This window comes from Haliotis cracherodii, unplaced genomic scaffold (genome assembly GCF_022045235.1).
Source record: "Haliotis cracherodii isolate W230 unplaced genomic scaffold, xgHalCrac1.p SCAF_4, whole genome shotgun sequence".
NCBI classification, from domain to species: domain Eukaryota; kingdom Metazoa; phylum Mollusca; class Gastropoda; order Lepetellida; family Haliotidae; genus Haliotis; species Haliotis cracherodii.
The window spans coordinates 62,952,132-62,977,809 of NW_027266297.1; the positions used below are offsets into that span (position 1 = coordinate 62,952,132).

The 25,678-nt window shown below is 41.8% G+C and overlaps 1 protein-coding gene across 2 annotated transcripts in view; it reads left to right on the top strand.

The window, feature by feature from the left end:
• Positions 1-25,678, top strand: part of LOC139478801 (uncharacterized) — a 33,941-nt gene that overhangs the window by 3,988 nt on the left and 4,275 nt on the right. Inside the window, exons 2-3 of one of the 2 annotated variants that reach the window (XM_071261431.1) lie at positions 10,474-10,593; positions 25,532-25,610. In XM_071261431.1, the coding sequence (XP_071117532.1) occupies positions 25,608-25,610 (3 nt within the window). In that variant the 5' untranslated portion in view covers positions 10,474-10,593; positions 25,532-25,607. The remainder of the gene's footprint in view (positions 1-10,473; positions 10,594-25,531; positions 25,611-25,678) is intronic. The other variant, XM_071261432.1, reaches the window with a different exon arrangement.

A 25,678-nucleotide genomic window follows, 5' to 3' on the forward strand; every position in this document is an offset into this window, starting at 1 on the left:
ATGGTGCCAGTGATATAGAATGATATACGTGTTGATGGTAATGGATGCTAGATGATACCTTTGGTATTATGTTTGCTGGTTATATATACAGGTTCTATATAACTGTGGCTGGGACTATTGATAGTCATACGTTGTCTACAGTCTACGTGACATCAGTACTGATGCTCAACGTGACTAGGTTTGAGCTTCATCGTCATATAGTTGCCATCCTAGCTAATACACGTATGCACGGTGATACGGTAGTTATCGTTATGTTGAGTGTGACAGGTCCCATGGAATAAGATACTTATCGTTATAGAAAGGGTGAGAGGTATTATAGAATACGATAGTTATCATTGTACAAAGTATCACAGGTAGTACAGAATAGGATAGATTTCATTGTACAAAGTGTGGCAGGTATTATAGAATACGATAGTTATCATTGTACAAAGTATGACAGGTCCTATAGAATACGATACTTATCTTTATACAAAGTGTGGCAGGTCCTATAGAATACGATACTTATCGTTATACAAAGTGTGGCAGGTATTATAGAATACGATAGTTATCCTTGTACAAAGTATCACAGGTAGTATAGAATAGGATAGATTTCATTGTACAAAGAGTGGCAGGTCCTATAGAATACGATACTTATCGTTATACAAAGGATGAGAGGTATTATAGAATACGATAGTTATCATTGTATTAAGTATGACAGGTAGTAGAGAATACGATAGTTACAGTTATACAAAATGTGGTTAGCTAAATAGATCTTATTATTATAAACAAATACATATACATACTGATTGTTGACAGTATCCCTAGTATATGACATTGGAGTTGATATGAGAGTGGATGTTGACGGTTGGTGCATACTATACCTGTATAAAGCTATGCTGTTTCGTGGTGATATCCTGGGCGTGGATACATTGTCTTGGCAACACGACATCGAGACGAGGATGCTGCCATGAATATGTATTATATATATGGACATATCCCGTTATATGTATTTGCTGAGGTTTTATTGTATGTGTCTGTCTCAATCGATAGGTATTTGTTTACACCTATGTGTCATGATGTGTATGTGCGTATGTGTGTGTGTATGTGTGTGTACATCTTAGTGTGTAGATATGAGCGTAGATATGTGTATGTACGTGGGTACACCTATATGTGTAGATACAAGCGTAGATATGTGTGTATGTACGTTGGGACACCTATATGTGTAGATACAAGCGTAGATATGTGTGTATGTACGTTGGGACACCTATATGTGTAGATACAAGCGTAGATATGTGTGTATGTACGTTGGGACACCTATGTGTGTAGATATGAGCGTAGATATGTGTGTATGTACGTTGGGACACCTATGTGTGTAGATATGAGCGTAGATATGTGTGTATGTACGTTGGGACACCTATGTGTGTAGATATGAGCGTAGATATGTGTGTATATGTGTGTGTACACCTATATGTGTAGATAGGAACGTAGATATGTGTGTGTATGCGTGTGTATACCTTTATGTGTAGATAGAAGTGTAGATAGGCGTATAGGTATGTGTGTGTTTGTTTGTGTGTACACCTATATGTGTAGATATATGTGTATGCTCGTGGGTACACCTATATGTGTTGTTTGTTTGTTGTTTAACGCCGCAAACAGCAATATTCCAGCTATATGACAGTGGTCTGTAAATAATCGAGTCTACCAGACAATCCAGTGATTGACAACATGAGCAGCGATCTACGCAATTTGGATACGATGACTTGTGTAGACAGAAATGTAGATATGTGTGTATGTACTTGGGTACACCTATATGTGTAGATATGAGAGTAGATATGTGTGCATGTGCGTGGGTAGGCCTATATGTGTAGATATGAGCGTAGATATGCGTGTTTACACCTATAGGAGAAGATGGAAGCGTAGATATGTGTGTATGTGTGTGTCTGTACTGCTATATCTTTGGTATGAGCGTAAGTATTATGTTTGATATCAGCGTAGGTATGCGTGTGTGTGTCTGTACACCTATATGTTTGGCATGAGCGTCGGTATGCGTGTGTGTGTGTCTGTACACCTATGTGTTTGGTATGAGCATAGGTATGCGTGTGTGTCTGTACACCTATATATTTGGTATGAGCGTAGGTATGCGTGTGTGTGTCTGTATACCTATATGTTTGCCATGAGCGTCGGTATGTGCGTGTGTCTGTACACCTATGCGTTTGGTATGAGTGTAGGTATGCGTGTGTGTGTCTGTACACCTATATATTTGGCATGAGCGTAGGTATGCATGTGTGTGTCTGTACACCTATATATTTGGCATGAGCGTAGGTATGTGTGTGTGTGTCTGTATACCTATATGTTTGCCATGAGCGTAGGTATGCGTGTGTGTGTCGGTACACCTATATGTTTGGTATGAGCGTAGGTATGTGTGTGTGTCTGTACACCTTTATGTTTGGCATGAGCGTAGGTATGCGTGTGTGTGTCTGTACACCTATATATTTGGCATGAGCGTAGGTATGCCTGTGTGTGTGTCGGTACACCTATATGTTTGGTATGAGCGTAGGTATGCGTGTGTTTGTCTGTACACCTATATATTTGGCATGAGCGTAGGTATGCGTTTGTGTGTCTGTACACCTATATATTTGGTATGAGCGTAGGTATGCGTGTGTGTTGCTGTACACCTATATATTTGGTATGAGCGTAGGTATGCGTGTGTGTGTGTCTGTATACCTATATGTTTGGCATGAGCGTAGGTATGCGTGTGTGTGTCTGTACACCTATATATTTGGCATGAGCGTAGGTATGCGTTTGTGTGTCTGTATACCTATATGTTTGGCATGAGCGTAGGTATGTGTTTGTGTGGCTGTACACCTATATATACTACTCAAAATTTGATAAGGATCGTAGATATTTTTCTTAATAAAAAAACAAAATAACTGCATAACTGGCAATATTGTGTTCAAGTGAAATAAAAAACGTCTCCAACACACTTGCACGTGCATTTCATGCCATGGGAAATGCGTTTCACATCACAGTTAATGCTTTTGCTACCATTGCACGATTTCCAATCAGGCAACGGTGTCTGATTCATTCTGAAACTTTAAATTCAATTGAGTGTTTACACTACGTTTATCTACGCAATGCCCCCTCAACGTGTAAGGCGTCGCCTGACGACAGAACAACTGGGCAGATGTATTGGAATGCTTGATGCTGGCTATTCACAACGTGGCGTTGCCAATGCACTAAACGTCAGCCAGAGCGTTGTAAGCAGGGCCTGGTCCCGACAGCAAAATTTTGGTACAGCAGCACACCGACATGGGGGTGGTCGTCAGAGGTCGACAACCCAACGCCAAGATTATTTTGTGGCTCTTCAGGCACGACGTCATCCCTTCTGGACAGCAACCAGCCTACGTAACGACCTCCTGAACGCCTCGGGGGTGAATGTGTCCACTCACGATACGGAATCGTCTTCACAATGCAGGTCTCTACTCGAGAAGGGCATGTGTCCGAATCCCCCTGACTGTTCGACACCGGCAGGAGCGATTGGAATGGGCTGAAGATCATGTCACTTGGACACGGAACGATTGGGTTCCAGTTCTGTTCACCGATGAGTCCAGGTATTGTTTGGACTTTACAGACAGGAGGCAGCGGGTGTGGCGACGACAACGTGAACGTTTCCATGATGCCAACATCAGTGAACATGACCGTTATGGTGGTGGTTCCATCATGGTCTGGGGTGGAATCAACAGAGATGGAAGGACAGATCTTCATGTCCTGGAGAGAGGAACAATGACGGGGGTGAGGTACCGGGATGAGATCCTCGATGTGTACGTCAGACCCTACGCTGGTGCTGTTGGCCCTGAGTTCATCCTGATGGATGATAACGCCCGTCCTCATCGCGCCAGGGTGGTTGAGCAGTACCTTGAGCAGGAGACAATTGTCCGCATGGATTGGCCAGCGCGCTCGCCGGACTTGAACCCGATTGAGCATGTCTGGAACATGCTGCAGGTTGCCCTTTCACGCCGTAGAGCACAACCCACGACTTTGGCAGAGCTCGGACATGCCCTCGTGGACGAGTGGAACAACCTTCCCATTGGGAACATCCGGGTGCTTATTGACAGCATATCTCGACGTTGTCAGGCCGTCATTGATGCAAGGGGAGGTCATACTCGATATTGACACTTCATCGACTAAGTGTAATGATGGACTATCCCTCATAACTGTGTAATTCTTTCTCTTGTTTGCTGTTAACATTTTTTAATGAAATGCCTTTTGGTGTTTGCAGATTTCAAACATTCCATATTGATACAAGTTCATGCCGTTCATGAATTTTCATTCATAACATGATTAAACACGTTTCTGAGTCAGAGTCATGTCTTTTGTTATGTTTGTGGTAACTTACACACATATCACCAAGTGATCCTTATCAAATTTTGAGTAGTATATTTGGCATGAGCGTAGGTATGCAAGTGTGTGTCTGTACACCTATGTTTGGTATAAGCCTAGGTATGTATATTTAATCTAACGTGTACTTTTCTCTCTTGTGTATGTATTACCCAAGCTGAGTATTTACTATCGCGTGTCTACGACGAGACAACACACAACCATGCTATTCAGCTTATCTATATCATTGTACTATTAACAACATCAATATCATGTTGCGTCGTTTCCGCCTTCATACATAACAGTCGACCAATGCATGTAAATCACTTTTCCTCACAAATCGTATCCACCCAAGAAGTTGGAACTGGTACACTGTTTGTAGCAGGGAACGCGTTGCCAGGGCAACACATTTGACAAACTGCGCGGAATTGGTGTGAAATACAACCTTTAGGCGTGCAGGGTTGATTGTTATCTCCCGTGCTGTAATTTCAGTTTCGAAATGTGTTTATCTACAATACGAGGCATTTCACACACCCAAACTCATTATTCCATCTTAACCGCGAGGTGTAATACGAGTGCATTCACTGCAGGAAGCAGGGATACGAAGCTACACAATGACCTTTCAGCAGTTATAATATCAGCATGCACATGGATAAAATTTAACATTAATATAGAGATAGAGATTTATTATTTGGGAAAAGCATACATATCATGGGCGGATACAGCTTTTTTAAAGGGGGGGGGGGGGGGGGGGGGTGGTGGTGTGTGGTGTGGTGTGTGTGCTTAATTAAGATCTATTTATTGTCTTTGGTGGTAATTTATACAGAAATAAAGATTCCCCCTCCCCCCCCCCCCCCCCCCCCCCCATAAAACACACACACACACTGTATCCGCCCATTCGTATAACATGTTACTGATGTAAGCCGTTCTCTTGTCAACATACTCCAACCAGATGGGCTGAGGCCAAAATAGTTTCTCGTGGTTTCCGTGCTAATTGGATTCGATTCCCTTCCCATCTTGAGGTGCCATCCGACCCACAATGTCGTCCATTATGCTGCTTGGAAATCGATGAGAGATGTCCTTTGTTCGCTGTGATGACTCGTCTGGATGCACCGAATCAGTGACTTGTCTTGGGTCTGGCGCTCTCCGACGGGATCATTTACCCTCTCACTTCAGTCATGCAATGGACTCTCTCCTATAGCTCTGGGGCTAGATTTTCGAAATCTTAACAACTTAATTTCAAAGATAAGATATCTTAAGGTTAAGATAAGATAGATTTTCGAAACTACCGTAAACCTGTCGCAGATCGTTCAGAGTTACGATACCTATCGTAACTCTAACAGAGAACTCATTTGTGTTAGAGATTGAAAAATCGGGGTGTTTTCCCATTGACGTCAGTGGGATTTCCCAGCTGCTGACAATAACAACAACATAGATAAGTGACACGGAATTCATGATCACGTTGTCAGGTCACATTGTTTAACACGTACATATTTGAGTGAAATTCTGTACAATCCTACATATGTCCTACATGTAGACGTTTTGTTCTTATGAAAAAAGATGTCATGAGTAACCGAACACAAAAAGCATTCTTGTGCCATGCAATAGCATTTTTCAAAACCAATAAATGCTATAATCAATAAGTGTAGTGTTACCACACTTTAGCTATTAGAATTGAAATAATGTGCCAAAAGATACTTCACTATTTTCTCTTCAAATGGTCCTCTCGTGAGCGCGCAGAACTTTATGATATAAACACATAGCGAACAAAGTCAAGGACGAAAGTAAGGGACGTTATTCTAAATGACAATGACGAGTCCTTTGATCGAACAGCAAGCGCGTTCAGCATTTAACATGCGTGTTCAAGTCAGATGTTAAGTGATGTATACTGTATATTTTTGTGTTTATGTCAAAAGTGAAGTTTATATTAGTGTAAACACCAACATTATACGTGGAAACACTCAAATATTTGATCACATGTATCTCCTTGTTAAGTGAATATATACTACACTGTATAGTTAAAATTCAATTATTAAAACCACCCGTCCCACACGATTTTAGATGTAAAAACTTATGCGAAACCTTTATGGGTTTTTTTACATATGTAGATTGATATAATATTATAAAATGCTTTATAAAATAAAGACAAAAGATTTGACACAAATGCGATCCAGAAAATAGAAAACAGCGGAACTCCGCTTTATGAAAACTGTAATATTGAGCAAGGTGTCCCGGGCGAATGCAAAGGGAAACCACTCTCAACTAGAGTTTCAACTAAGATTACCCCCCCCCCCCCCCCCTGAGTTATCAATAAGGTCACGGTCATAACTGTAGCCAGCCGACACCTTCCGTTTTTATCCTTCCAACATTATCGAAAAGGTATGTTGTTTCACACTTCTTCAGCATGGACTCGGATAGAAATATATTGTAAGCTATCGACTCCACAGTTATGTGGATCGCTGTCGCGATTGAGAACATTTTTGACGTGAAATCCTTGATGCGTTCTTCGTGTTTTCGAAGTGTCAGTTTGAATCACAGTTTTTCAAAATGAAATGTCAGTGTTTGAACGTAAAGCAGACTAATCGTTTGACAAAATATCTATGGAAAAGTATGCCGCCATCTTGGATGAAGATAAAATAAGCTTACGACAGGTAAGGGGCTATCTTAGATTTACGACAATCTTTAGGTATCTTAGGGCTACGATAGTTTCGAAAATATGCTACGATAGCCTACGATTTCCTAACGATAACTTTACGATAATCTCAGGGCTAAGATCGTTTCAAAAATCTAGGCCCTGATTAAGCCCACCGTCCCATACTTCTGTTTAATTTACACGTTCTTCTTCTTACTTCTGTTTAACAGGGCCATCTTCCTCTCATTTGTGTTTAACAGGACCTTCTTCCTCCCACTTCTGTTTAACAGGACCTTCTTCCCTTCACTTCTGTTTTAACAGGACCTTCTTCCTCTCACTTCTGTTTAACAGGCCTCTCTTCCTTTCATTTCTGTTTAACAGGACCCTCTTCCTCTCACTTCTGTTTAAACAGGGCCATTCTTCCTCTCACTTCTGTTTAACAGGACCCTCTTCCTCTCACTTCGGTTTAACAGGACCCTCCTCCTCCCATTTCTGTTTAACAGGATCACTCTTCCTCTCACTGTTTGACAGGAGTTTCTTCCCTTCACTTCTGTTAAACAGGACCTTCTTTCTCTCACTTTTGTTTAACAGGGTCCTCTTCCTCTTCTGTTTAACATGACCTTCTTCCTCTCTTATCTGTTTAACAGGGACTCTTCTTCCTTTCAATTATGTTTAACAGGATCCTCTTCCTCTCTCATCTGTTTAACAGGACCCTCTTCCTCTCACTTCTATTTAACAGGACCTTCTTCCTCTCACTTCTGTTTAACGGGACCCTCTTCCTCTCACTTCTGTTTAACAGGATCCTCTTCCTCTCTCATCTGTTTAACAGGACCCTATTTCTCTCACTTCTGTTTGACAGGACCACTCATCCTCTCCCTTCTACTTAACAGGACTCTTCTTCCTGACACTTATGTTTGAAAGGACCCCTCTTTCTTACACACATGTAGGTGAGAAACCCATTTGAGATAACTGGTATCAAACATATGTGTGAGATCGAATTCCAGGCCAGTGATTGGCTAATCTAAGGTGATGACCTGAGGTCAGATTATGACGGACTGCTTTTCTGATCGAAAGTCATTGATAAGTTACTGGTACTTCAGCCGAATGTCGACCTACGTCCGTGTTGAACGTTATGGTTTTAGAATGTTAACCCCCTGGATATCACTCATATATCCCTCTTCTTCAACTCTCACTTGGAAGTCGAATAAAATTCAAGATACATCACACATACTAATAGTTTTGAGTTCTGTGGGAATTCCCTCTTCTGTGATATCATCCACTGTCAATTCAGGCAAATCAAAATGACTGAAAGTGTTGGTAAATCTCGCCATTTTTTTATACATTACAGGGGCGGTCGGGTAGCCTAGTAGTTAAAGCGTTCGCTCGTCACGCCGAAGACCCGGGTTCGAATTCCCACAAGGGTACACTGTGTAAAGCCCATTTCTGGTGTCCCCCGCTGTGATATTGCTGGAATATTGCTAAAAGCGACGTACAGCCATACTCACTCACTCACTTATACATTACTAAATTACCATTCACAGCGTTATTTGCTGTGTGTTAAGACATCTAAATATCGGACATTTAGTCAAAGGATTAAATTTCAAAGATAGCATATTAGCGATCATGGCCCGACGGGTATCTGTTTTTCATCAAACCACCTATGATAGTTCTGAAATGTAATTTCCGCCATGTTGTATAGTGTTTACAAAATTATGTTTCAAGTGTCCCGATTTTGAGACGCCTATTAGATCGCGTATATTTCAAACTCAGCTGCGATACATGCATCCCTGAATTCCTCATACATTTTAGAATCAAATGACAAATGGTCTTTGTCACCAATACAAATTATCTCGATTACATCAAGCGAAATAAATTATGTGGGGAAACGAACACTGTGCTCGGAAAACTGTGTTTGTTGAAATGTAAACAAAGCAAAATTCAGATTTTACACTGTGTAGCAATTTCTCCTATTTTGAGAGATACATTCTTCTAAGTGTAGCATACATTGACTCACGCGTTTTACACATTACAATGATCAGATACATTTAACAGAAATCGAAAAGGTTTGCGTCCTGTGTGACGCCATGACTGACGCACAGTCACGCCATGACTGACGCACAGTCACGCTCAACGACGACGGCAGTTATCTGCCTTCCTGACTAATGTTCAATGTTACGAGGGAAACCATAAACAAATAACAGTACGCAGATTGTCAGACTGTATCTGATTACTTACATGACACATTTATGTATTTACGATCCCTCAATGAAAGAAAATCCTCATCTGGAAATCCCGCGTACTTTTATCAGTGAACATTTTGTAAAAGTCGGTCACCGGTAGTGATGTCAAACGGAAGTAAATATTGTTATTTGTCATTGTGTGTACATGTGTGGTGGTTGTCATTATGTGTACATGTGTGGTGGCTGTCATTGTGTGTGCATGTGTGATGACCGTCATTGTGTGTACATGTGCGACGACCGTCATTGTGTGCACATTTTGGGTAGCCATCATTGTGTGCACATGTGTGGTAGCCTTTATTGTGTGTACATGTTCGATGACCGTCAATGTATGTACATGTGTGACGACCGTCATTGTGTGTACATGTGTGATGACCGTCATTGTGTGTACATGTGTGATAACCGTCATTGTGTGTACATGTTATGACCGTCATTGTGTGCACATGTGTGGTAGCCGTCATTGTGTGTATATGTGTGATGGTCGTCATTGTGTGCACATGTGTGGTAGCCGTCATTGTGTGTATATGTGTGATAACCGTCATTGTGTGTACATGTGTGGTAGCCGTCATTGTGTGAACATGTGTGATGGCCGTGATTGCCTGTACATGTGTGATGACCGCCAATGTGTGTACATGTGTGATGACCGTCATTGTGTGTACATGTGTGATGACCGTCATTGTGTGAACATGTGTGATAACCGTCATTGTGTGTACATGTGTGATAACCGTCATTGTGTGAACATGTGTGATGATCGTCATAGCGTGTACATGTTCGATGACCGTCAGTGTGTGTACATGTGCGACGACGTCATTGTGTGTACATGTGTGATGACGTCATTGTGTGTACATGTCTGATGACCGTCATTGTGTGTACATGTCTGATGACCGTCATGGTATGTACATGTGTGATAGTCTCCTCTGTATAACTATCACTGCGACTCAACACCGACATCTGGATAGAGTATCACATTGTCCCATCGTTCCGTATCACGTTACCAAGCAATAAAACACTATCTCGCTTCTCATTGTCGATCGGAACTCATTTGCGACTGTATAAAAAGAAATATTATGCCCATACGATAACATCTCCACACACCAACAGACCTTGGAATGCGCTCTCCCAACACTTGTCCAGCGTTCACGCGGAATACATCGTTAAGCGTGTTCTGCAGCAAGGCAGGGCCGGGCCGGGTTGGGTTTAGCGAAGTCTGACAGAACCCCATCTCACTAACTGTTTCTGTTATTACAGCCTAGCGTCGACCCTTGTCGGATTCCACTGGAGAGCCACGGTATCTCAGTTGTGACTCACACCTCGCTCCGTATTCACCATCTCATTCTTCATGGAATAGCGCTCACCGTCACTTGTCTTGTAAGTACTAATCACACATAACTGGGATTATTTCAGTCATTATTTGTGTTGCTATTTTATCGGGCAGAGTTCTATGATTATTCTGTGGGTCTGTTTACCAAACTAACAATTCCTATCCATTAGGCTTTTTCTCATAGGTTTCCCTGTTAAATGACTTAGGAACCAGAGACCATAACTCACTTATTCCATCCGGCGTTTTTGCCACTGTTAAACGCAGAGCTTCAGAAAAAAAACGTATTCACTGAAAAATAATCTCACAAAGTCAGTAGATCGTGTAGTAAACGGTTACGATTCGCCGATTTCAGTTTGGCTCTGAAATAAATAATTTCACTGTAGTTTTATCTAAAATAGCTTTATCTAAAAGTCAAATTCTGTGTGGCAATATTTAACCGAAGAGAATATTCTGCTTAATGATGATTTATTCGTTATAGTAGATGATATATTCATATTACTGGATCTAATTTGTAGGTATCACTATTAATTTGAAATGATAATTGTTATTAAGTGATGCCCAGTTCGTGATGGCTTACGAAGTGGCTGTGCTATACACTTCTAATGCTCATCATATATGCGTGTGGAGTCATACGATGTATAAAATATTATCATGAAGCACGTGCAGCGTCATACTTTGTTTAGAAGTCAAACCATTGGAGTCAAACCGTGCCGTTTCACGCACAATCTTTGCTGACTCCAAACATTTTGCGATTGAGGAAATAAGTGCTGCTATAGCGTAATAACGAATGCCATGTTAATGTGAATTTCAGTCTGCTGATTTGGTTCTGGCTAACTGTACAACTCGAACTGTCGAAATATTTTAAATTAGTCTATCACCGACATGGAGCGGTGCCGAAAAGCATGGACTAAACGTGAAAGTCAAAGCTTCCGTACTCTATCAGACAAAGACCGCCTCCGTGGTCTAATGGTAGAGCGTCCGCCCGGAGAGCGGAAGGTCCGGGGTTCGATCCCAAGCCGCGTCATACCAAAAGACGTTAAAAGATGGTACTTGTTGTTACCTTGTCTGGCGCTCGGCATTAAGGGGCTAAAACAAGGACTGGTCAGCTCGGAGTCAGTATACTGTGTCTGAGTTGGGTATTCATGTTAAACTGCGGCATGGTATCTCAGTGTGCTAGCACTATAAATCGGCATCAGTCCAGACTAGTACAAGCAGCCACACACACACATACACGTGCATGCACGTCGCTGTATACGTGCAATAATCTTAGACGCGACGTTAAACCCAATTTCACCTCATCTCACCTATCAAGCAACACCATGAAATTAGCAAAAAAACACCTCCATTCCGATTGGTTCATCAAGGGTTTCAATTGATTTGACGGCGCCACCGCGGAAGCTAATGTTTATTAAAGTACTTTTTCAATCAATGTCGATAGACATTTTTATGTACAGTTATAGGTTACAAAACGCACAGGTGCGGTTATTCAAAGTATGTGTGGCAACAAATTGTTGGAAAATACCCAGAGACTGACTAAAAGTGTATTTCTAGGGAGCAGATACTATTCTATCTCCGACTTTGACGCCATGTGTTTTGTCTAACCATGGGCCATCTGAGAACCGTGTTGAACGAAACCTTGCAAGGTTTGGTTATTTTGTCTTCAGGGGTACGTAGTTCATGTGGGTTAACGGAGTGACCGTGCTACACACTTTCAGTGTCATATACGGGCTTAAAGTATGATGATGCAAAGCACAAGGATGTTTGACATACCGCGCCGTACCTTTAACACTGTGTTGTCATGAGGGAATTAGCTCGGGAAGGGAGTGGGGGAGGAGGTTGAAGTCCCAGCTCAGACATACACCAGTTGAGCGGAGCTCCAGCTCAGACATACACCAGTTGAGCGGAGCTCCAGCTCAGACATACACCAGTTGAGCGGAGCTCCAGCTCAGACATACACCAGTTGAGCAGAGCTCCAGCTCAGACATACACCAGTTGAGCGGAACTCCAGCTCAGACATACACCAGTTGAGCAGAGCTCCAGCTCACACATACACGAGCTGAGCAGAGCTCCAGCTCAGACATACACCAGTTGAGCACAGCTCCAGCTCAGACATACACCAGTTGAGCGGAACTCCAGCTCAGACATACACCAGTTGAGCGGAGTTCCAGCTCAGACATTCACCAGTTGAGCGGAACTCCAGCTCAGACATACACCAGTTGAGAGGAGTTCCAGCTCAGACATGCACGAGCTGAGCAGAGCTCCATGATCCAGCTCAGACATACACCAGTTGAGCGGAGTTCCAGCTCAGACATACACCAGTTGAGCGGATCTCCAGGTCAGACCAGTTCTGCGGAGCACCAGATCCGTCATAGACGAGATGAGCGGAGTCCCAGCTCAGACATACACGAGCTGAGCAGAGCTCCAGCTCAGACATATACCAGTTGAGCGGAGCTTGAGCTCAGACATACACCAGTTTAGCAGAGTTTCAGCTCAGACACACACAAGTTGAGCGTAGTCCCAGCTCAGCTACACACGAGGTGAGCGGAGCTCCAGCCCAATCCCCGGGCGTTTCCACCGAGCGGCACACCCTCGCGGTCACCGTGCATAAGCGGACGGAATTCCTGTCTACACGACGGTGGACATTTCTATATATCCATTACACAAACCTAGACTATATATATTACAATTACTCATTTAAAAGGTCCGGGTTAAGAAGAAAGTGGATGGGTGTTAGGCGTCAAACACAAAGGAGGGGTCCTATTGACTTAAGCTATGAAGTAAGGTTGGGTAAGAATGGGCTGATTGACGAGGGAGCGTCGTCATGTAACAGACAATAGTTGACACGAACCTGGTTACAGTATACAATACACATTCTAATTGGTTATTACCAGCGTGTTTCTTAAATAGTACAGATCGACAACCCACTCTAACATTGGACGCCCGTGAAGATCCGGGGTAGAATAGGTCTTCAGAAACCCATGCTTGTCGTAAAAGTCGACTGTGCTTGTCGTAAGAGGTGACTAGCGGGATCGGGTGGTCAGGCTTGCTGACGAGGTTGATGCAATGCCATGGCATCGTATCCCAATTGCGTGGATCGATGCTCAGTCAATGGATTGTCTGGTTCAACTTGATTACTTACAGACCGTCGTCATATAGCTGGAATATTGCTGAGTGCGGCGTTAAACAACAAACAAACAAATTTGCCCCCGCTTCACGAGTTACGAACTGTTTGATTGACATTCTAGAAGTTAGTGAGTAAATACGAAAGCAACAACTTTATGGATCAAGAGGGTATACAGTGCTAAGGGTATTAATCTTCTTTGTACAAGGGGGCATGTGTGGCCAAGTCGTCTGAGGCGCCGCAATTCGCTATGCAGGGTTGCGTCCCTTGGGCACGCCAGAAACCTATGATTTTGATTTCGAATTCCGGTTCGCCCCGATTATGTTTCTAGGTTTGTCAGCACCATACCCGTGCTCGTGGGTTTCACCGAAGTGGTAAACGTCTGAGACCTTCATCACTTCGGGCTTTCCTCCCACATTTATCCGACACGCCGTGATATAACTGGAATACTGTTAAAAGCGGCGTTAAACCCAACTCACTCACTTCCTTGTGCAATGACTGCGACGTTTCGGTGTAGATACTAACGCCATTAAAATTATCAATTCTTTGTTGTCCCTTGTTCATGATGCTAACTTCTAAATGCCACTTAAAGAATAGCCTGTCTTACAGACCCAGATACAAATATATATCAATACAGCCCATGCAAGTCTATAATGTTTGGCAAGTCTAGATTACTGCAGTATCTGAAAATGAAGAGAGTCACTGGGCTCCCTTTTATTATATTTTTATTAAGATAACTGAACAACTGTTTTTTCTGTACGATACGTTCATTTCAGAGACTAGATGTTAGTCTACTTAAAGAAGTTAACTTAATGAATAACAGCTTCTTGTTTATTGTCTTAAAGACATGCCCATTTAGATTCTTACACCGTTATCAAGCTGTAGTGACTACAACCAGGTGATGAGAGGTATAGATACACGACATGTTGTGATAAGCAGCAGCCAACATTAACAACAACAGATAACAGATAACAAGTAGCACACGAAACGTCACTAAATGCAATAAACAAGTTGTTATCCATGAAGTTTATGTTTTCTTACAGGTCTACGAACTTCAGATTTAAATCTGTTATCGGACATAAACATGCTGTTTTCAATTTTCAAGTAGGTACCTGTAGATTTAACGGGGCTAAATTCAATGTGCGTGGAACGAACCCACAGCGGGAGATGTGAAATGTGAAATTTAGCGAGGTCAGATCTTCAGGTAACCTAGCTCTATACTAAAAAAACACAGCGTGTTTAGATCTATATGTATCTTCATTCTACCATGACAAAATTAAACGCGAACTCTTTTGGGTTAGCCACGATTTTGAGTAAAGCGGCATAGGGACCCTTTATCTATACAGTAAACTACGGTTATCACGAACTAAAAGGGACCATTACTTATAGTTCGTATAACCGTAGTTCGTTTTATAAACATATGCACAGCATATCTACACTATTGGGCCGGGACCAAAAAATAAGTTCGTTATATCAGTCAGTTCTTTATAAGCGTGTTCGTTATAAACGTAGTTTACTGTATATTGTAAACGTTTCATGCTATCATCGCAAACCTGTTACCAAGGAGATGCATTTGGCGCTGTATCTAATAGAACACACAGCAACCCTCTAGAGGACTCTTAAACCAGTTCAGCAGACATCCAAGAGATGGAAATACATGATTTATTGCTAACAAAATTTCTGATGCTTGAAATGGAGAACGTGGCCATATATGTCGCAAATACATTTATGATGTATGGATAGTGGTGTCAGGTATCAATACTTTTATAGGTTTTATTTATTAGATCTAAACAGTGAGCCGAAGACGTATTGATCCGAGAAGTGAGATAAAAGTACCGTTAAACTCGCCATGAAAAGAGTGATGGAGCATCATAAAATGTCCCAGGGAACTGGTCGTCCCATCATAAGGCGCCGTATTTCGCAGTCTCCCCATTTTCCCCCGTGCCAGAATGTTGTGTGGTGGGTTGGAAACCAGCTTCGTTCTGATTTACCATTCTTGGCTGACCCGGGGTAGAATAGGTCTTCAGCAACCCATGCTTGCCATAAATGAATTACTTTCACAAACATAACCAATATAACGGGATCGGGTTGTCAGGCTCGCTGACTTGGTTGATGCATATCATCGTATCCCAATTGCGTGGATCGATGCTCATGATATCAGTCACTGGAGTGTCTGGTCCAGACTCGATTATTTACAGACCGCCGCCATATAGCTGGAATATTGCTGAGTGTGGCGTTAAACAACAAACAAACAAACAAAACAAACAATTCTTGGTTTGTCAGCACCATACCCTAGACTAACACTTCGTCTCTGAAAGTATATAATTTTCATAGAAACAAGCAACTACGTATGAGTTAAACAGGTGTTGCAGTAAGGTGGGAGATACAGAACCGGTTGAAAATCTAGACTTGCTTTATTTAGGGCTATACACTAAGGGCTGCGTGGAAGGGAAATATCGTAAGAGGAATGGTTCTATCGAAGAAAATAAATACAATTATTTTTAAGAAATGTTCTCATAGACTAAGTGTCAATAGCAGCAGAGGAAAGGTTCTATCGAAGAAAATAAATACAATTATTTTTAAGAAATGTTCTCATAGACTAAGTGTTAATAGCAGAAGAGGAAAGGTTCTATTGAAGAAAATAAATACAATTATTTTGAAGAAATTAATTTCATAGACTAAGTGTTAATAGCAGAAGAGGAAAGGTTCTATTGAACAAAAATATACAAATATTTTTGAGAACTGTTTTCATAGACTAAGTGTTAATAGCAGGAGAGGAAAGGTTCTATTGAAGAAAAATTACAATTATTTTTAAGAAATTAATTCCATAGACTAAGTGTTAATAGCAGAAGAGGGAAGGTTCTATTGAAGAAAAAAATACAGTTATTTTTAAGAACTGTTTTCATAGTTTGAGTGTTAAAAGCAGAAGAGGAAAGGTTCTATTGAAGAAAATAAATACAATTATTTTGAAGAAATTAATTTCATAGACTAAGCTAAGTGTTAATAGCAGAAGAGGAAAGGTTATATTGAAGAAATAAAATGCAATTATTTTTAAGAACTGTTTTCACAGACTAAGTGTTAATAGCAGAAGAGGAAAGGTTCTATTGAAGAAAAAATACAATTATTTTGAAGAAATGTTTTATAGACTAAGTGTTAATAGCAGAAGAGGAAAGGTTCTATTGAAGAATTTTTTCAAAGAAATGTTTTCATAGACTTAATGTTAGTCTAGTCTCAGAGCGGCACCACATTATATTAGGCCCTTACACCAAGCGGACATACCGTGACATTAAAGAAATGCCATTAAAAGCGGCGTTAAATTCCCATTACTGTGTGTCAGCCCTATAGTTACATCAACAGGATCACTCGATGCACAAAGCATATTTCGTCGTAGTAGACATCAGCGAATTTCAACACATAAACCTAATAATACAGTAAATACGGAACTTTTAATTTATGATAAGAAACAATATAGTGGTAAGAGGATGTTTATATACGAGGAGTAGATATGCGAGTTTGGGGATAGGTGCTTAAGTGGGGCTGAGGGCGGAGGGCGGCGGGCAAGGACCCTGGTTCTTGTTGTCACTGCTGAGTACAGTACACTACGGTTATAACGAACTCCGAGGGATCATTAATTTTAGTTCGATATAACCGTTGTTCGTTATAACCGTATTTGCAGCATATATACAACACATGGCCAGGGAAAAAATAAGTTCGTTATATACGCCAGTTCGTTATAAACGTGTTCGTTATAAACGTAGTTTACTGTACACAATCGATAGTTACATTGCTACGGTAAATGACAGAATGGGACCCAGTCTTACCGACTGTGGCAGAATGCATTATGTCCAAGGCGGAGGTGGCGTGTACTGAACGCCCTGTACGTATGTCATTAACCTGGCCCAATTCATGATATACCCTTATCTAAGGCGCCGAGCGTTGGATTAATAGAGCGGTGTATAAATATATATATCTTGTTGCCGACCAAGTTACTGTGTTAGGTCGTCCGTCATATGTGTGCGTCTCTATATTTATATGCACTCATTCGCGCCATGAAAAAAAATACGAATGTCCCTTTTCATGAAAGAAAACTGCTGTATTTTAAAGTGAGGATATTGTACGAGGGGTATTCATTCAGACTGTTGTAAGACCTCCGCTTTTTCCGTCTCTCGACCACTGATACCGCCATGAGCATAGGCCATGACCTCACAAGAACATGGCTTGACCGCACATGAGCACGACATGATCACACGCGGATATGTGACATGGCCACACATGAACACGTGATATGACCACATAACGGCGTGTCACATGGGTGCACATGAATTTGTGCCATGACCACATCTGAGCACGTGACATCACCACACATGAACACATAACATGGCCACATAAAAACATGTGACATGGCCACATAAGTGCAGGAGACATGGACACATAAGAGCATGTGACATGACCTCATAAGAGCATGTACCATGACTACATAAGAGCATGTGACATGGTCACATTAGAGCAGGAGACATGACCACATAAGAGCATGTGACATGGCCACATAAGAGCATGTGACATGGCCACATAAGAACATGTGACATGGCCACATAAGAGCATGTGACATGGTCACATAAGAGCATGAGACATGGCCACATAAGAGCATGTGACATGGCCACATAAGAGCATGTGACATGGCCACACATGTACAAGTGGCATGACCACACATAAACATGTGACATGGCAGCACTTTAGTATGACCAGAACGATGTGATATGATCACAGCTCAGTATGCGAGTATGATACCTTTCGAGTGTATAAGCACACCTGCGAGTATGACGTCAGCCGGGTATATAAGCACACCTGTGGGTATGACGTCAGCCCGGTATATAAGCACACCTGTGAGTATGACGACAGCCGAGTGTATAAGCACACCTGTGAGTATGACGACAGCCCGGTGTATAAGCACACCTGTGTGTATGACGTCAGCCGGGTGTATAAGCACACCTGTGAGTATGACGTCAGCCGGGTGTATAAGCACACCTGTGAGTATGACGACAGCCAGGTGTATAAGCACACCTGTGAGTATGACGTCAGCCGGGTGTATAAGCACACCTGTGAGTATAACGACAGCCGGGTGTATAAGCACACCTGTGAGTATGGCGTCAGCCGGGTGAAAAGCACACCTGTGAGTATGACGACAGCCGGGTGCATAAGCACACCTTAGGCACACAGGAAATATAGCCAAAATATGGGCACATCCACAGGGCAATGACACACGTCCTTATATTCGCACGTTTTGTACACCCTCGATTCTGCGCCCTGTCCACGTCGTTTCCACCATCATGTCGCTGCATAGGCTGCTTGTGTCAGTAAGATTTGACAGGCACTTTACAGTTCTCCGCTCGTCTCTTGTTTCAGGACCCCATTAGCACTGATGGGTATTTCAGGAATAGCGCTCTGTAACGGATTATTTAGTTTGCGGATCTTGAATGTGAATCATTTGGCATCCCCGCTCTGCGGCGTGGGGGTCTGTATATAGGGCTCACTCCCGTGGTGAGGGTCTGCAGGGGTGGGGTGGGGGAGACACTCAGACCATTTCGAGAAGCGTAACACTTCTGGAAAGTATACGAGAAGTCTCATGTGTCAGCAGTAGTAGACGGCATAATTTCGATTCTACTTTTTAATCCAAAGTCAAATCAGAACAAGATAAAAAACATTTTTATGAGAATATAAAACACGATACATGTGGATAAAAGGTCCCCTGTGTGTTAGCAGTGATTGATCATAATTTCAATTCCATTTTTTAATTCAAATTTAAATCAAAACCAGATAAAAAATAATTATGAGAAATAAAACATGATAAATGTGTCAGAAAGGTCAAGTCAACATGATCTGGGGTAAAATTATTCCTGTTTTAGCTAATTGTAGTGTCTCTCGTTTCTGTTTCTGTAATCCCATAGTTTCCGGAATGAACCAGCTGACGCTTTGAGGGTTGTGAGATAAATTATAGAAGGAAATTGCAGCCTCGTTCTGAGTCCCATTGGCTCAAGGCTTAAAATCTGAAACCATTTTATTTGTGGCATTATTAATCCATTTCCAGGTCACATGTGTACAGTTACCATCCAAATCACCCTTTTGAGAAAGCATGTTGTATTGTAGCCTGATAAAAGTAGAAATGAGTGCCATGTCAAAGAAAAAAATAAAACTTCCGGTAGTCGAAAACTTCCGGTAGTGTTTTCCCAGTGACCTAATGTTGTTTCCTTCCATCTCAAGTTTATATGGTGTCAACCTTGCATTTTGTTGGATATTGGGGTATGATTGAGAATTTGCAGTCCGAAAGTAGGAGGTAAATATAAACGTAGCCATTTGTTTGGTTTCCAAATCTGGGCCCCGTTCCACAAAGCGATCGTAGCACTAAGACAATCGTAACTCCCATACTTTAACTCCTTTACTTTAACATAGATTAACGACAGTCGTAGCGCTACGATCGCTTTGTGGAACGGAGCCCTGGGCCCCGTTCCTCAAAGCGATCTTAGCGCTACGATGATCGTAACCATATGTTAAAGTAGGGGACTTACGATCACCTTAGTGCTAAGATCGCTTTGTGGAACGGAGCCCTGATCTTTTTCTAAGTGAGACCATCACAATTTCCCACTTGTTTTATTCTCTAATGTGACCATTTAAGCAGATAATCAGGATTAGATGTGACCTGATTACAGACCTGTCACCCCAGGTCATTCTGAATGATTTCGTGTAATAAAACTAACGATTATTTAATGAGCAGTGACATTTGTATCTTAACCAAATTATTCTACAGGCCGTAGAGATTGATACAGGGTCAATTATCGGAATTAATTCTAAGGAAAGTCAACATAATTTAATATTGCCTACGTTTTCTCAAGACGAGGTCACGTGACTGAGACCTTGGTTGTTAAAAGGTGTCTACTTGTGAGTTTCCCAAGAATATGTATATAACGTTCCATCGTGTGAGATTTGTCAGGGAAACGTGACAAACGAAACAGTAGCCTTAATGCAATGTTGTACCAGTACTAATCACTGGATTGTCTGGTCCAGACTCGATTATTTACAGGTCGCCGTCATATAGCTGGAATATTGCTGAGTCCGGCGTTAAACAACAAAGACAGTGCTAAAATTGATATTTTAATCTATCCATATGTAAACTAAATATATTTTATCATTAATATTTAAGAAATATAGAACTCCAATGTATGGATATTTAAAGGTTTTAATGATGTTTTGAAATGACAAGTACCCTTTAGCAACTAGTTTCTTTCCCATGTGTATGGATATAATGTAATTGACAGTTTGTCCACAATGTCATTTGGAGGAGAAATAATAGCTGTGTCTTAACACTAAATGGATACTTGCAGTCTGGAATTACAAAATATAGACAAGAAAAATACGACTTTCATAGCTACATAGACGTTAACTATTAATTGTTTGTCGATGCAGGGAATGAATAGACAGTGTCGTCTGCTCACTCAAGAAGATATATGTCGTCTGCTATCACATCTGGCATTGATCGGAAGTGTTATCAGATCGAGGCCAAGAAAGTACGGAAAAGTCGGGTATCGTGGAAAAAACAATCTCTCAAATGTTAGCTGAACGGGAGAATGTGTGTGTGTTTTGTTTAGCCATCTGTTGTGTATGTAGCCTGGTATGCAAGGTTTAATTACAGCCTGTTTCCATTCACATTTAATGGGCAGATAAACATTTCCGCGGTGTGTGATAGTTTGGTGTTTTATTTGAACATAGACTACATTTCTGCCGGTGATTGAACAGGGCAAAAGTTTACGAAACCTTTTCACAATCCCCCTGCCAGTTGTGTCCTGTAATAGTTTCCGTCATCAGAAATGTTTGCCCAGAATATGATGATTGTGTTTCTGTATCCACTAATGGACAACAACCCTAGCCTTGCTCCAAGGCTGCTTTGGGTGAGTCCATTGGTGTATGGTAATTCTATCCTTATCATAAGCAAGTCTAGATAAGTGGAAGGACTCTAGTCTCTTATAGGGACACCTTGTTCTTATTATTTATATAATCAAGAAATCACGATTTAAACTAATAATTATAGCTTTAGAGATTTGTACTTAACTTGTCTAAAAGAGCCCTGTCGAAGGAGTAACAAAAACGTTATGAAGTGTTTGTTTACAAGAACTATGGGTTCTTTTCCGACAGTTCTTGAAAGCGTGAGTGAATTATGTTTTATGCCACAATCAGCACTATTCCTGTTAGATCACTATGGCCTGTAAATAATCGAATCTGGGACATGCAAACCGGTGCCAGAATCAAAACTAACGGGGCACGATGACACAATAAGCCGATCTTAGTTTATTCACCCAATACTCATTCATTGTTTAGGAGGACCGCCTCCGTGGTTTAGTGGTAGAGCATCCGCCCGGAGAGCAGAAGGTCCGATCCACGGCCGCGTCATACCAATAGACGTTAAAAGATGGCACTTGTTGTTACCCTGTCTGGCGCTCGGCATTAAGGGGCTAAAACAAGGCTCGGAGTCAGTATACTGTGTCTGAGTGGGGTGTTCATGTTAAACTGCGACATGGTATATCAGTGTGCTAACACTATAAATCGGCATCAGTCCTGACAAGTACAAGCAGCCACACACACACGTCGCTATATAAGTGTAATAATCTTGGACGCGACGTTAAACCCCATGCAACCTCACCTCATCGTTCAGGCAATCATGGACCCTCTCCGCCCGTCACTCCCCACGGAGCTAACTCCTCTAGAACCACAAGGTTTATGAGCTTAGGATAGAAGCTGATTCTAACAGCAGTGGCAAGAAACGTGCTTACTAAATTGAAATCCGATATATCACGACAGCCGCGAGAGTGATTTATAACAGTAAACTGTGTGGATGTGTCAAGATACGTATAAACAATTGTTTTGAGTTGTTTCCCAGCATCCAGGTGAGCTTTACATCATCACGTGTGTGTATCTGGCTTGTGTAGTTGATATGTACTTGAGGATGTTACGCAAACCTGAACCTTGCCTTAAGAAAAGCAAGTCACAAATCTCATTTTCAAATATGGTCATTATGTTCGTAATATACGTGCATTGATGCCATTAAAATAAATACAAAAAAATATCGAGGCTTTACTGCGGATTACTTTTGTTGTTGCGTGCACAGTATTGTTTATACCAGTGCTCGTGGGTTTCACCGAAGTGGTAAACGTCTGAGACCTGCATCACTTCGGGCTTTCCTCCCACATTAAGCTGACACGCCGTGATATAACTGGAATACTGTTAAAAGCGGCGTTAAACCCAACTCACTCACAGTATTGTTTGCCATTACGTGCAGAATACGTTGCACAAAATATGAATAATCGGTCTGTTTGATGAAGACTTGATTTTATTCTATTTGTGGTTTACACTCGTCCTCCCATTACACTTATTAATGTACAGTCGTCCTTTAACTAAATCGTTAGTGTACAATAGTTGTCTCATTACATTGTTGTGTACAGTCGTCTTCTCATTACCCATGTTAGTGTACAATCGTCTTCTCATTACCCATGTTAGTGTACAATCGTCTTCTCACTACACGTGTTAGTGTACAATCGTCTTCTCATTTCACGTGTTAGTGTACAATCGTCTTCTCACTACACGTGTTAGTGTACAATCGTCTTCTCATTACACGTGTTAGTGTACAATCGTCTTCTCATTACACGTGTTAGTGTACAATCGTCTTCTCATTACACGTGTTAGTGTACACTCGTCTTCTCATTACACGTGTTAGTGTACAATCGTCTTCTCATTACACGTGTTAGTGTACAATAGTTGTCTCATTACATTGTTGTGTACAATCGTCTTCTCACTACACGTGTTAGTGTACAATCGTCTTCTCACTACACGTGTTAGTGTACAATCGTCTTCTCACTACACGTGTTAGTGTACAATCGTCTTCTCACTGCACGTGTTAGTGTACAATCGTCTTCTCACTACACGTGTTAGTGTACAATCGTCTTCTCACTACACGTGTTAGTGTACAATCGTCTTCTCACTACACGTGTTAGTGTACAATCGTCTTCTCACTACATGTGTTAGTGTACAATCGTCTTCTCACTACACGTGTAAGTGTACAATCTTCTTCTCACTACACGTGTTAGGGGGCGGTCGGGTAGCCTAGTGGTTAAAGCTCTCGCTCGTCACGCCGAAGACCCGGGTTCGATTCCCGACATGGGTACAATGTGTGAAGCCCATTTCTGGTGTTCCCCGCAGTGATATTGCTGGAATATTGCTAAAAGCGGCGTAAAACCATATTCACTCACTCACTACACGTGTTAGTGTACAATCGTCTTCTCACTACACGTGTTAGTGTACAATCGTCTTCTCATGATACGCGTTGTTATCTCACCACACAATACCGGCTTGTGATTGGTTAAGGAGCGGGCAATTATTGTCCATGTCGACCGCTGAGAAATCAATGGAAACATACCTTAGGTAGCTTGCTTATCTCGCATAAGTATCGTTGAACTGAAATGAACCGATATCTATCCGAATGCATTGGGCAAAGGGGAGAACTCGTTCGTTTGCGTCGTCTGCTAACTGTCAAAATTGTTGAATCAAAGCCTAAACTCAGTGAAACTTCGGACATATATTCCGGGTCTGTATGAATGAACGTCGGTGAGATGCTCCGTTGTCAAACGATCCCTCCGTGCATATAGTGTGATGGACACTGTGTGTGGGCCTATGTGCCCCTTGCCTGACGACTCGCGGTACATAGGTTTACACACAGGGTACATCACACCATATACTCCTCGAGATCGGTTTACAACGTATTGTGTATACAATCGTCCTCTCACGACACATAGAAAAGGTCTTCAGGAACCCATGCTTGCCATGAAAGGCGACTATGCTTGTCGTAAGAGTCGAATAACGGGATCGGGTGGTCAGGCTTGCTGACTTGGTTGATGCATTGCATCGTATCCCCGTTGCGTGAATCGATGCTCATGATGTCAATAACTGGATTGTGTGGTCCAGACTCGACTTTTTGACGGACCGCCGTCATATGGCTGGAATATTGCTGAGTAAAAAACAAAGAACGCATTGTTTACACGCGTCTTCTCATTCATATCACTGTACAATCGTCCTCACATTACACTCGCTAGTGAACAATTGCCTTCTCTCTATACCCGTTAGTGTACAATCGTCCTATCACCGGACGTATTCTTGAACAATCGTCCTCTTGTTACACACTTCAGTGTACAATCATCCTCTCACTCAGTTCTGTCAATATGTAGGTTGATGATGATTGTTTGATAACAATGTCCCACCATGCGGAGTCACACCAAGATAACACGACAGCCGTACTTACTTGAGACAAGATTGTTTTCCAGATTTCATTCGTACTGGATTGTGACTTTTTTTTATCAATTTTAGGGGTGGTGGGGTAGCCTAGTGGTTAATGCGTTCGCTCGTTACGCCGAAGACCCGGGTTCGATTCTCAACATGGGTACAATGTATTAAGCCCATTTCTGCCGTTCCCCGCAGTGATATTGCTGGAATATTGTTACACGCGGCGTAAAACTATACACACTCACTCACTTTACCAATTCCATATGGATGCTGCTACCCTAAACCTTTGTATCACAGGGGCGGTCGGGTAGCCTAGTGGTTAAAGTGTTCGCTCGTCACGCCGAAGACCCGGGTTCGATTCCCGACGTGGGTACAATGTATTAAGCCCATTTCTGCCGTTCCCCGCAGTGATATTGCTGGAATATTGCTAAAAGCGGCGTAAACCCACTCACTCACTTTGTATCACATCACAGGACAAAGTGTCTATATTATATATAAATATTTATTTATTGAACTATTAACTCAACTTTTATCTCATGTTGCAGGAGGCACCCCTGAGACCGTTCTTCTGAACCACGCCCAACTAAATCTGTACTTCAACTGTTTTAGACGGTAACTGACATGGTACGGTTGAGAATATTTTTGTTGATCTTGGTGAAACATTAAAGAACACATGTAACTGATTGTGTTCA